The sequence below is a fragment of the Salvelinus namaycush genome, chromosome 22, assembly GCF_016432855.1.
Source record: "Salvelinus namaycush isolate Seneca chromosome 22, SaNama_1.0, whole genome shotgun sequence".
Lineage (NCBI taxonomy): Eukaryota > Metazoa > Chordata > Actinopteri > Salmoniformes > Salmonidae > Salvelinus > Salvelinus namaycush.
This window is the reverse complement of record NC_052328.1, coordinates 8465381-8478738: the sequence shown is the minus strand read 5'-3', so window position 1 is coordinate 8478738 and position 13358 is coordinate 8465381. Positions and strand designations below refer to the sequence as shown.

The following is a 13358-nucleotide window of genomic DNA, read 5'->3' as shown; positions in this document are numbered from 1 at the left end:
TACCGAATTAGAAGCTCCTTGTTGAGCCTCCGACACACTAATGTTAACCAGCAGATTACTGCTGTTTATTAACAAAGTGCTCTTGGTGAACTAGTTGAACGGGCATTATCATAGAGCCCCACCACTCTATATTTGATCTCATGACTATGACTTCCTAATGATTATATACACTGAGTTGACAAAACATTCAAAACCCCTTCCTAATATTGAGTTGCACCCCCTTTTGCCCTCAGAACAGCATCAATTTGTCGGGGAAAGGACTTTACAAGGTGTCGAAAGCGTTCCACAGGGATGGTGGCCCATATCGACTCAAATGCTTCCCACATTTATGTCAAGTTGGCTGGATGTCCTTTGGGTGGGGGACCATTCTTGATACACACAGGAAACTGTTGTGAAAAACCCAGCAGCGTAGCAGTTCTTGACACGCTCAAACTGGTGCACCTGGCAACTACTTGCCCATTCACCCTCTGAATGGCACACATATACAACCCATGTCGCAAGGCTTAAAAGTCCTTCTTTAACCCGTCTACTCCCCTTGATCTACACTGATTGAAGTGGATTTAATAAGGGATCATAGCGTTCACCTGGTCAGTGCATATCATGGAAAGAGCAGGTGTTCCTAATGTTTTGTATACTCAGTGTATCTATACTGCATCACTCAACTCAGACATGCATGCATTATTCAGCATTAAAATGAACAAAACAAAGAAAAGTATAATTGGGCTTGCTACAAAGATAAAGTATCAGAGAAGAGGTCCAGCAATATGCCTTTATTTCAGTGCTCGCTCTTAAACAATGCTTAAAGACAGTAATTACAACTTAATGAATGGAATAATTTCACACATCTGAGTATCCTGTGTTGATTTCCTCCTTTCTCCTGCATTGTTTAAGCCTGTCAGCAAAAAGCCTTTATTCACAGTACTAATTAACTTAAGAGAAACTCTGCCTCTGCCTGGTGTCCTTAGTCCATCATTACTCCGCCCACAAGATCCCACCAAACCCCAGTGATTCCACAGGTGATAATATACATCATTTTCAAGATTTGTTTATTGAAAGCAAAACTGCACATAAGACAATGAGTGAGTCATCTCCAACATCCTCACAGGAAAACAATCACAAGCAAGCTCGAGCGTCACATTACACTTAAAACAGTGCAAAGAGCTGTATCAAATACTTTCATTCAACATAAACATGTAACAAAGGTCAAATTGACCATCACACCGTGACTGGATCTGTTTACATCGTCTGGGCAACTTGAGAGAACAGAGGGATCATTCGACATCCACCTACTGTACATCATTTGACATCATCACTGTAACAAAATTCACAACACGTTCAAAATTTGATTGTAATCAATTGGCTCAGTGACTTGATATAATGCGTAGGCTAACCCAGATACAGCAGCAACATGGGTAGACTGACGCCATCATTTGTGGAGTCTCAATGCAACTTTTAATAACAGGGAAGAAAAACATTGTCAATCATCTTGTAGCATGCTTGGCAAATAGGATTTGGTTCGACAACAACTCAATAAAAGCGAAATGTAAATCCTTAAAAAAAAAATTACCTACACAACCTTTTCAGTTATAACTTAAACTTTGCTCAAAATGTAACGGAACATGCATTGTTGCTGTTTGTACCCATTGAGAAAGAAATCCTATGTTATGCCGGCCATATTTTATTCTGTAAGTTCCAGATGAACAAGACTTGGAGGTGGATTGGTTTAAAGTTGCCATGATAGACATTTAAAATGTTAAGTCGACTAGCGGGACATTTAGTTGTGTGCCGAGATTAAAGACAAGCCCCTTTAGCTTAAAAATCACTGGGGAGAATCAAGACAGACCTGACTGATACAAAAGAGACACAATATTAGTTAAACAAGAGACAGATATCAAGTGTTCTACACAACAACAAATGAGGAATAGGAGCAGCAGCAGACTGTCAGTTACTCAATCAGATCAATAAGACCAATAAGAGATCCGGGTGGTTCTGGTTAGAGATCAGGGCCATGTTCATTAGGAACAAAAAGGAAGAAAAAAAAAAAACGGAAAAGGGAGGGACTACCTAGATTTGTCCAATCAGAAACGATCCTTTTAGTTTTCCATTGTAAAATATATTTGTCTTTTTTTTTTTGCGCCGCATGCCCTAATGAACACGACCCATGATCGACACAGTATACAATATGTGGTCAAACTGGGATTCATGCCCATCCACCTGTTTTTTTTTAAATATTTTTTATTTAACCTTTATTTAACTAGGCAAGTCAGTTAAGAACATATTTTAATTTACAATGCCGGCCTACCCCGGCCAAGCCCTAACCCGGACGACGCTGGGCCAATTGTGCGCCGCCCTATGGGACTCCCAATCGCGGCCGGTTGTGACACAGCCTGGAATCGAACCAGGTCTGTAGTGACGCCTCTAGCACTGAGATGCAGTGCCGTAGACCGCTGCGCCACTCGGGAGCCTAAAATGGCATCGGTTAGGGAACTTGAATATCCCAACAAAGCAGAGTAGAAGGCACACTTTAATGGAAAAATAAGAACAAACCCATTAAACCTCATAGTATCTTAGCAATAATGAAGATTCATTTAACATCAAAAACTGAAAGAACAATGATGCACCATCATGAACTCACTGTGCTTTTCAGAAGAGGCAAAGAAACCGTGTCCACTACAACTCGTGGGTCAAAAATGAGCCCATGCTTACGCTCACCCAATTCACACAGCATCAGAGAATCTTCCGTCATTCACAGTGTTTTGTCAATTTGGGTTGAACCAGGTCGCTAACGGTCAGAGCATCTGCAACAAAAAAAACCCCAGTTATTCATATTTGTGTACATATTTTTTTCAATACGCCCGATTATGAATTATGATGCAAATAAAGTTACATTTTTAAAGTCAATAGCAAGCAATAGTATGCATCCTCCTTACTCTATGTAGACTACTCGCTGGCTCTCTTGCGAGACTGGTCACCTCTGCAAAACAAAAAGAAAGCTTAATCAAAAACCAGGGCTGTGTTCATTTGGGACACAACAGAAGAAAATGGTCCGAAATGGGGATGCACCATCTGAACTTGTCTAATAAGAAACGCTCATTTTTGTTTTCCGGTGCAAAACGTTTTCCTAATGAACACAACCCTGGTGGGAGGTCCTTTGTTTTTCGCTAAACTCTGACTTATAACACTCACCTGGGAAAACCATTCAGAGATAGCTCCATTTGTAGTTTCTGGTCACGAGCAGCATAGTCAGACAGCTGGGATTCCACTGTTGGCGGGTTGATTTGAGGAATGAATCCAGAGAAGAGAGCTGGGGCTAAATGTGCCCAATCTGAAACAGGTAGCCAATAGTCATTGTGGGAGACCCACAAATAATGCTCAAATGCATATTTCTACAATCGTGCTTGACAGGTACAGTAGTTAAACATCATTTTACAAGTGGATGAAACTATTTCGTTGGCAGCATGTGCTGTAGCATTTGAAAAAGACAGAAAGCGCTCACCGGGCCAAAGCGTATACAGGCCTTTGACCACACTAGCCATTGTTGAAGGTCTGACTTGAAAAGGCATGGAATGGGCTTCGAGGAGAAGAGCTAAAGGAAAAACAGAGAAAGAAAGAAAAGATCATTAACAACAACGCAATTTTAAAAAGATGAGTCGTACGCTAAATAGTTTTGGGTTTGGATTGCAAGGCGTGGTGTCAGTTCACCAGTCCACTGTACTCACGTATTAACGTGTTAACATGTTTTTCTGCAACATGATCGGTGAAAAGCTTCATGAGATCTTCTCGCAGGTCTCGGTTTAGCTTCGTTTCAATGTAGAACTTATTCTTAGAAATCAAGAAGAAAAACATGCTTGTATGAAAGGAGTATATGATTACGGTCTGTTCTGATCCTGAGTAGGATTCATCTGTATCCAGGAAACTGGCCCAAAGAGATCTAATGTAAGGCATATTCCAAAGATGAGCAGCTTATACGGATACATACCATGTAGATGAATACGGGAACAATGCATTGAAGCGCATCTGTGTACCGAGTCAGAGCAATGTTGAAATTCTCAATAAAATTCCCTGGTGGGCTAATCTGATAACAAGTGGAAAAAATATCAGTGTTAATTTACTTATCAGGTTATTACGCACTTTTATGGCGTGAAACAGGAGATACTATCTGTACAAAAAACATTTTTGTTTTGTTTTCCATCGCAAACCTTTTTGGTACAGTATGGTACATAGAACCCAGGTTCTATGTTTTCACTTACTTGAAGATCAGAAGAGACTTGTCGAAGATGGGTAGTAATCTTCAGCATCAAGTCTTTGTACAGTAGCTCAGAGTGCTGTTGACAAACACACTTGTACACACAACTGAAATAGGGAAAGAAAAATAACTATTAAAAAAAACAGACCAATTGCAACGTCTCCCCTCTAAGGTCTCAAACATGAGTACGGCAGTTCCTTGTGTTCATTTCTTTCAAAGCTACATAAGAAATCAACACAGTCACACTGTTTGAGTCTCACCTGTAGATCTGCTCGTATGAAATGGAGATGTGGTCCATGGGGTTTTGTATTAGCAGGTGGTCAATGGCTTTCTCCAGGTTCGGCCAGTATGTGGTTCTATAGTCCTCTTCGGTCATTGCATTCATTACTGAACCACACAATGATAAAGAGGAGGTTATTTTTCACAACAACTTGAGCCGTTAAAAATATATATCTTGATGATTATGGGGGTCAATTACTTTATATGTCAAGCCATGGAAATGTTAGAAGCATGAGTTTGCCGTTCGCGAAGAGAATAAATATGTTTATTCTATCAAGACACGAGAAGCGCGCATGACAAGGACAGCTAGAGCGCACCTGATTGGTAGGGCTAAGCATTAATAGTAATTGAAAATGGTGAAAACCATCACTACATTCCCATAAAAAAATGGTTAATATAGCTGTAACACTATAATGTGATCCATTTAAGTCTGATTAATATTGTAAGGCCAAATATTGTAGTTGCGCAACATTGCGATGTTGACGAATGGTTCATTTTCATATACTGTATTTTGAATCTATAGCATTGATTATTCAAATTGACACGAACATGAAATTATGGCGGATAGTACATTTGTTGAAAGTAACAAGCATTACAAACCAGAAACATGGAGATAAGACAGATATTGTGCAGTTCTTGCCAGATGTTACTTCCGTCCCAAGTCTGTTACTCCCACCGAGCAGGCAAGTACAAGAGTAACATTGCAGTAGTTCTGTTCAGTCTATTTCATTTCAACTCCTTTACCCTAGAAATGTAATTACATTTGCTAATGGTGGAGGACATACATTGCATTCGGAAAGTATTCAGACCCCTTGACTTTTTCCACAATTTGTTACGTTACAGCCCTATTTAAAACTGATTTGTTTTTTTAATTCTCTCAATCTATACCCAATACCTCACAATGACAAAGCAAAAACAGGCTTTTAGAATAGTTTGCAAATGTAAAAAAATAATAATAAAATATCACAATTACATACAGTATTAGTCAAAAGTTTGGACACACCTACTCGTTCAAGGCTTTTTCTTTATATAGACATCAAAACTATGAAATAACACATATGGAATCACATAGTAACCAAAAAGTGTTTTATATTTTATATTTGAGATTCTTCAAAGTAGCCACCCTTTGCCTTGATGTCAGCTTTGCACACTCTTGGCATTCTCTCAACCAGCTTCACCTGGAATGCTTAACCAACAGTCTTGAAGGAGTTCCCATATATGCTGAGCACTTGCTGGTTGCTTTTCCTTCACTCCGCGGTCCAACTCATGCAAAACCATCTCAATTGAGTTGAGGTCGGGTGATTGTGGAGACCAGGTCATTTGATGCAGCACTCCATCACTCTCCTTCAAGGGTCAAATAGCCCTTACACAGCCTGGTGGTGTGTTTTGGGTTATTGTCTTGTTGAAAATCAAATGACAGTCCCACTAAGCAGAAACCAGATGGGATGGCTTATCGCTGCAGAATGCTGTAATAGTCATGCTGGTTAAGTGTGCCTTGAATTCTAAATAAATCACTGACAGTGTCACCAGCAAAGCAACCCGACACAATCACACCACCTCCTCGCTTCACGGTGGGAACCACACATGCGGAGATCATCTGTTCGCCCACTGTACTCTGCGTCTAACAAAGACACGGCAGTTGGAACCAATTGACAGATTTCCACCGGTCTAAGGTCCATTGCCCGTGTTTCTTGGCCCAAGCAAGTTTCTTCTTCTTATTGGTGTCCTTCAGTAGTGGTTTCTTAACGGTAATTTGACCATGAAAGCCTGATTCACGCAGTCTCCTCTGAACAGTTGATGTTGAAATGTGTTTGAGCTGTTCTTGTCATAATATGGACTTGGTCTTTAACCAAATAGGGCTATCTTCTGTAAACCACCCCTACCTTGTCACAACACAACTGATTGGCTCAAACGCATTAAGAAGGAAAGAAATTCCACAAATTAACTTTTAAAAAGGCACAGCTGTGAATTGAAATGCATTCCAGGTGACTACCTCATGAAGCTGGTTGAGAGAATGCCAAGAGTGTGCAAAGCTGTCATTAAGGGAAAGGGTGTCTACTTTGAATAAACTATATTTTAATTTATTTAATACTTTGGTTACTACAGACATGAAGCTTGGCATTCAGGCCAAAGAGTTCAATCTTGGTTTCAACAGACCAGATAATCTTGTTTGTCATGGTCAGAGTCCTTTAGGTGGCTTTTGGCAAACTCCAATAGGCTGTCGTGTGCCTTTTCTTGAAGAGTGGCTTCTGTCTGGCCACTCTACCATAAAGGCCTGATTGGTGGAGTGCTGCAGAGATGGTTGTCCTTCTGGAAGGTTCTCCCATCTCCACAGAGGAACTCTGGAGCTCTATCAGAGTGACCATCAGGCTCTTGGTCACCTCCCTGACCAAGGCACTTCTCCCCCGATTGCTCAGTTTTGCAGGGCGGCCAGCTCTAGGAAGACTCTTCTTCCTAGTCTTCTTCCAAACTTCTTACATTTATGAATGATGGAGGCCACTGTGCTCTTGGGGACATTCAATGCTGCAGATATTTTTTTGGTACCCTTCCCCAGATCTGTGCCTCGGACACAATCCTGTCTCTACGGACAATTCCTTCAAACTCATGGCTTGGTTTTTGCTCTGACATGCACTGTCAACAGTGGGACCTTATATATAGACAGGTGTGTGCCTTTCCAAATCATGTCCAATCAATTGAATTTACCACAGGCGGACTCCAATCAAGTTGTAAAAACATCTCAAGGATGATCAATGGAAACAGGATGCACCTGAGCTCAATTTCGAGTCTCATAGCAAAGGGTCTGAATATTTATGTAAATCTGACATTTCCATTTTTAATACATTTGCAAAAAACAATTTTCGCTTTGAAAAATTAAAAGTTGTCCCGTTTCTCTCCAAAGTCATGTAATATGAAGTGAAAACTGCAGGTTTCAAACAATTAAGGAACAGGAAAAATAGTGATGCTAATTATAGGCTATAACAGTCTTCGGTCAGATGGAAAAGCTTTCTTTAAATCCTTCTCAATTTAATTTTAACTAGCTACAAATGTAGCATATGCCTACCAGAATGATATCATGATTATGTGCATCAATCCACTGGCAGTTTGTTTTGCGAACTCCATCTCGTGCGCACTGCAGAAACATGCTAACCAAACAACAGTGCTAGGTGCCTGCGCACTTGTGACAGAGTAAAAATCTTTAAAAAAAAAAAAAAAAAAAGTGAAAAACCTGTAACCTGCGTATTTCTCACTCAGTTGACATCCATTTCAATAGCAGGCCTACTATTAGCCTACTTGCACAGTACAGCTTGGTTTGGCATAGCCCAATATTGGACTAATGGAGCCTAACGTTAAGTTACTCCTTAGTCCAGGGGTGTCAAACTCATTCCACGGAGGGCCTAGTGTCTGCAGGTTTTTGGTTTTTCCTTTCAATAAAGCCCTAGACAACCAGGTGTGGGGAGTTCCTAACTAATTAGTGATGTTAATTCATCAATCAAGTACAAGGGAGGAGCGAAAACCCGCAGACACTCGGCCCCCCGTGGAATGAGTTTGACACCTGTGCCTTAGTCCAATGACCTTAAATTACCTCTTTAAAAGGGCAAATTGCCTATGGAAACCATCTAAACTTGAATCGATTCTCAATTCCTGTACAGTTCTGAAACATAAATCCCTCTACTTTCATATCACATCAAAAGAATTTCACAAAAGCCAAATACACACTTACTGTACACTGTTTTAACACAGTTGCAGCTGACAGTATTTTTCAGTGACAACACCTTTGAGGCGTCTGTCTTCCGTTTACATACGTGTTCAGAGAGGCAGATAGCTAATTAGCACAGGTAGTCCACTCTGTCTTCTGAAAACAAGTGTTGAAATATGACCATGTGGAAACCATAACCCTATAAAAAGGTACGTATGAATTTAACCTTTCGTTTTTAGAAAATTATTTATTGGGGATATTAAAGATAAGGTCTTTATGCTTCCAAAACCAAACCGAAAGCGTTGCATGTTAATATTCAGACTGAACTTTGCACTCTTAACAAAACTTCCACCTACAGAAGACGCCTTCATCCAATGACTTATGTGTAATGTAATGGAACTGAGAGTCATGATCGAGGGCTAGGGTTGGACCAAAATGTGATTCAGAGTACATGCCACCTTTGCTCATAGAACTTTTCCCACAGAGCTTTTCCTTCGACGGGTGAGCCGTTAGTGAAATTTTGTATACTCACTTCTCCAGGCACCACTACACCACTGATTCCAAACAAGGACCTTCCAACCATAGGGTGCAAAGGTCATAACAGTCATTAACGCTTGTCTGCTTCCTGGGGCAAGTAAAAAACATTGTTAGACAAGCAGATTATAGCTGTATCGCACAAGTTGACTGGTCCACGGCTACCGTTTTCCCCCAAACTTTTACAGATGCACATTTGAGAGCATCCAGTTGGGCAAAATATTTTGGGGGAGGGGGTTGCCTGTTTTGCATGTTATTTTGGCATTAATACATGTCACATATCAGTTTGCAAACAGTGTAAAACAAATTATAATAATTGAGTTAATAAAGCCGCATACAAACATGGTCTCTTTTTTGCTTTTTTGAGTAAGGTAGCTCCAAAATGAAGTTGTTTCAGCCTAGCTCAGTGCTTTCTGTTGTGGTGGGGCAGCCAGCGGAAAATACGGAGCTTAGGGGTTGGCAACGTTCTCTAGTTGCACCGTGATTGGCTCAGTGTTCTGTCACTCATGGGGACACTACGTGTGGTCACAGATAAAATTACGTCAAATCACGTTATATCTACAGTAGCTTTGATTGGACTAATCAAGTCAACGTCATACTTTCAATCTTAGCTAGCAGTCATCATCATGATTCAAGACGACAATCCACTAGCAAATCCTTTTCAATCCTTGTCATATGAAGAGAAATTATGAAGAGAAATTATAGATATAACATATTGGGGCATTGGACATAAACAAGTTGCAAATCGCAAATTCAACAATGAGTGGTTTGGAAGAAATCAGTGCCCAGAGTAAACTGCCTGCTACTCAGTCCCAGTTGCTAATATTTGCATATTATTAGTAGATTTGGATAGAAAACACTCTGAAGTTTCTGAAACGGTTTGAATTATGTCTGTGAGAATAACAGAACTCATATGGCAGGCAAAAACCTGAGAAAAGATCCAACAAGGAAGTGGGAAATCTGAGGTTGGTCATTTTTCAACTCATTCCCTATTGAAGATACAGTGGGATATGGGTCATGTTGCACTTCCTAAGGCTTCCACTAGATGTCAGTCTTTAGAACCTTGTCTGATGCTTCTACTGTGAAGTGGGGCCGAATGAGAGGGGAATGAGTCAGAGGTCTGGCAGAATGCTTTGAGCTCATGACGCTCGTTCACGTGAGAGCGAGCTCTGTTCCATAGCTTTTCTACAGACAAAGGAATTCTCCGGTTGGAACATTATTGAAGATTTATGTTAAAAACATCCTAAAGATTGATTCTATACTTCGTTTGACATGTTTCGATGGACTGTAATATGACTTTTCGTCTGAACTTTTGCCTGGACCTGCCCGCGCGTCGTGAGTTTAGACTGTGTACTGAACGCGCGAACAACAAGGAGGAATTTGGACAAATTATGGACTTTATGGAACAAATCAAACATTTATTGTGGAACTGGGATTCCTGGGAGTGCATTCTGACGAAGATCATCAAAGGTAAGTGAATATTTATAATGCTATTTCTGACTTATGTTGACTCCAACATGGCGGATATCTTCTTGGGTTGTGTTGGTCTCTGAGCGCCGTACTAAGATTATTGCATGGTTTGCTTTTTCCGTAAAGTTTTTTTGAAATCTGACACAGCGGTTGCATTAAGGAGAAGTATATCTTTAAATCTGTGAATAACACTTGCATCTTTTATTAATGTTTATTATGAGTATTTCTGTGATTTGATGTGGCTCTGTGCAAATTCACAGGATGTTTTGGAGGCAAAGCCAAATGTAAACTGAGGTTTTTGGATATAAATATGAACTTGATCGAACAAAACATACATGTATTGTGTAACATGTTGTCCCGGGAGTGTCATCTGATGAAGAATATCAAAGGTTAATGATTAATTTTAACAATTTCTGCTTTTTGTGACTCCTCTCTTTGCTTGGCAAATCGCTGTATGCTTTCTGTGACTAGTTGCTGACCTAACATAAATGACATGTTCTGCTTTTGCCGAAAAGCTTTTTGGAAATCGGACACTGTGGTTGGATTAACGAGAATTTTATCTTTAAAATGGTGTCTAATACTTGTATGTTTGAGAAAATTGAATTATGAGATTTCTGTTGATTGAATTTGGCGCCCTGCAATTTCATTGGCTGTTGGTGAGGGGTTCCACTATTCCGCTAGCGGAACCCCAGTCCTAGACAGGTTAAGGGTCTCTTTTCCAACATTCAACATTGGCCATGCTGTCAATCCAGCATGACTTCTGCCACTTTCAAAACAACTGGAAACTCGGAAATATCAGACTTCAGTGAGTTCAATACAACTGGGAACTCCGACTGCGAAAATACGTTTTGAACGGTCATCCAACTTGGAATTCCAAGTCGGGAACTATGGCCTCTTTCTAGAGCTCTGACCTGAAGATCACTACCGTCATGATTGGACTTTGTTTTTTCAGAGTTCCCAGTTGTCTTGAAAGCACCATAAATCCAGAGAATGACAGACTTTGATGACAAAGTTTGATGACACAATTTGCCCATGAAGGACTGCCGCACCACCTTCCTGTTCAAGTGAGCACAGTACAACAAGGTGAGTCCAAAAATGTCTTGTATGCTGCTGCATAAATGATGTAATATGCCAGGGAGATATGTATACTGTAGCTAAGAAAGTTATACTAAGTGTATGTTTTGTAGTAAGCTGTTAGTAGCCCATGCACCTCACCCTAATAATTTGGTTCCTTTCCCCTTCATAATTTAGCCTATTGTTTTTACTTGGTGGTGCACATGTAGCCTATAGCCTGTTTTAGAGAAATGTCATCATTGAATATTGTAAGAGCTTTCATTGTCTGCTTAGATGCCCACTTTTTGTTATTCTACGGTTCTGACTTGGTGTACAGGGAGAATACCATAAGAACGGCCCATGTTCTGAATTCTTTCGCTGTACTTTTCAAAAGTGCTGAACAAATAGTTATATTGACTACGTCCGTCCTAATAGAAATTACATATTGCCTCTCAATTGTCAGTAAAAACCACATTTGTTTAAGCAAGTCAGCCATATCAGCTGTGTTTTTTTAAAGGCACTAAATGAGGCTGAATGAACTGTTTCGCTGCCAGACAAGGCTCCGCTGATAGCCAGGTGTAACAGTGCTAAGGTGTTTGGGCAGCTGTTGGGACAGCTTTATGTAGGCCCTAACATTTTGTGGGCACCGTTTGTCACCGTTGTAGCCAACTAATGTATTGTGGCTTTGCTGGCATGCAAAGCCACCACCAAGATTTACATGCTAAAATCGCCACTGCTCCTATGTTGTCAAGATCTCCCCTGAACACTGAATATTTTAACCTTACAATTAGATAAACATCTTAGTTAGCTACTTCACCCATCTTAGCCATTTGATCTCTGGTTCACTGAATGAGGGAATTATTTTATTAAGACAAGTATTTGGTTGTAATTGTAATGTTTGCAGGGTGGTGAACCCTTCTCCTGGAGAGTCAAGGAGAGCTACTGGGTGTGCAGGCTTTTGCTCCAGACCTGCTTCGAACACACCACATTGTAAAAAAAAAGCAGCTGCTCAACAGGACCTTAATAAAACTGACTTTGGTGTGTTTGAGCAGGGGTGGATAAAAAGCCTGCACACCCAGTAGCTCTCCAGTTTGAGGGTTGACAGATCAAATGTGTTTTTATAGAGTATCCCACCAGTACAGTATTTTACGTTGTGGGGGGTTAAGTGCCTTACTCAAGACCACAATGACAGGAAATATCAACTGCCTTCCATTGTCAATACCAGAATGAAAGTTATTTAGCGCTTCCTTGCGTCATACAACACAATTTGTCACCTTTTTGGACCATGGTGTTACAGACCTTTTTTTGGTGGGGGACAAGTGACTTGAGCTTTGGACAGCTATAACAATCAGGACAAGTGGCTAAAAAAGTGAATATCAGGCCCTGACAGTAGCCAAACTACTCCACTGACGGGTAGGCCAAAGGCAATGCAATGGCAACAACTTCATTGCATGGCAAGCTACATCCCCATCCCATGCCATGCCAATCCAAAACATGATAAACAAACATTAGGCTGTCATAATTAGCGCTTTTAATGCGGATGCCTTCAACTTACGAAACTTTGAGGCTGAGTTCAGGGTCAGTTTCCCTGCGATGGAAGCCGACGATGGGCTGTCAGTCTCGCTGGTGTCACTGTTCACGCTGCTCGAGTCTGAATCCATGAACTTTAAACCGCTGCTGGAACTGGAACAAACCTTTGAGTGGTTCTCCTGCGCAGCTACATCTCGCGTGGCTAGAACCGGCGAGATAGATCGGGGTTGGGGTACATCTGACAGTTCGTTCCCGAGATAGAGGACTTGTCCACTGGCACTGTTCGCACAGTAGTTATGGTTGTAGTCGTCATTTAGAAGAAAACAGTCGTCTTCCATGTCCTCCATGCTTTAGCCTTGCAAGTTGTTTGAGGAAAATCTTCATGAATTTGAAGTTCGATTTGAAAATGAGTGTTTTTAGAGCACCATCCCTTTGCACCGTGTACGCTAGCTGCTGCATGGATAACTGTTTTACGACACTTTGCAGTATTTTCTTTTAGGCAGAGCCTGAACTGGGGCAGAAGGGCAATGTAGTTAAAATCATGCAATG

The 13358-nt window shown here is 40.7% G+C and overlaps 1 protein-coding gene across 4 annotated transcripts; it reads right to left on the bottom strand.

Annotated features, from left to right (window-relative positions):
• Positions 1-2368: 2368 nt before the first annotated feature.
• Positions 2369-13301, bottom strand: cacul1 (CDK2 associated cullin domain 1). 4 transcript variants are annotated; one of them, XR_005472117.1, is made up of 11 exons: positions 12835-13300; positions 8755-8847; positions 4507-4633; positions 4251-4353; positions 3980-4075; positions 3720-3822; positions 3497-3586; positions 3187-3325; positions 2931-2974; positions 2636-2798; positions 2369-2522 (listed from the first exon to the last, which is right to left on the bottom strand). XR_005472117.1 is itself a non-coding variant. In XM_038960316.1 (10 exons), exons 1-9 carry the CDS (start codon positions 13154-13156, stop codon positions 2941-2943), a joined length of 1107 nt encoding a protein of 368 aa, XP_038816244.1. In that variant the 5' UTR covers positions 13157-13300; the 3' UTR covers positions 2512-2798; positions 2931-2940. The 4 variants fall into 4 exon arrangements, 2 of the variants coding, with proteins under 2 accessions (XP_038816244.1, XP_038816246.1); XR_005472118.1 differs by having other exon boundaries at positions 2512-2798; positions 2888-2974; positions 12835-13301; XM_038960316.1 differs by having other exon boundaries at positions 2512-2798.
• Positions 13302-13358: the final 57 nt, after the last annotated feature.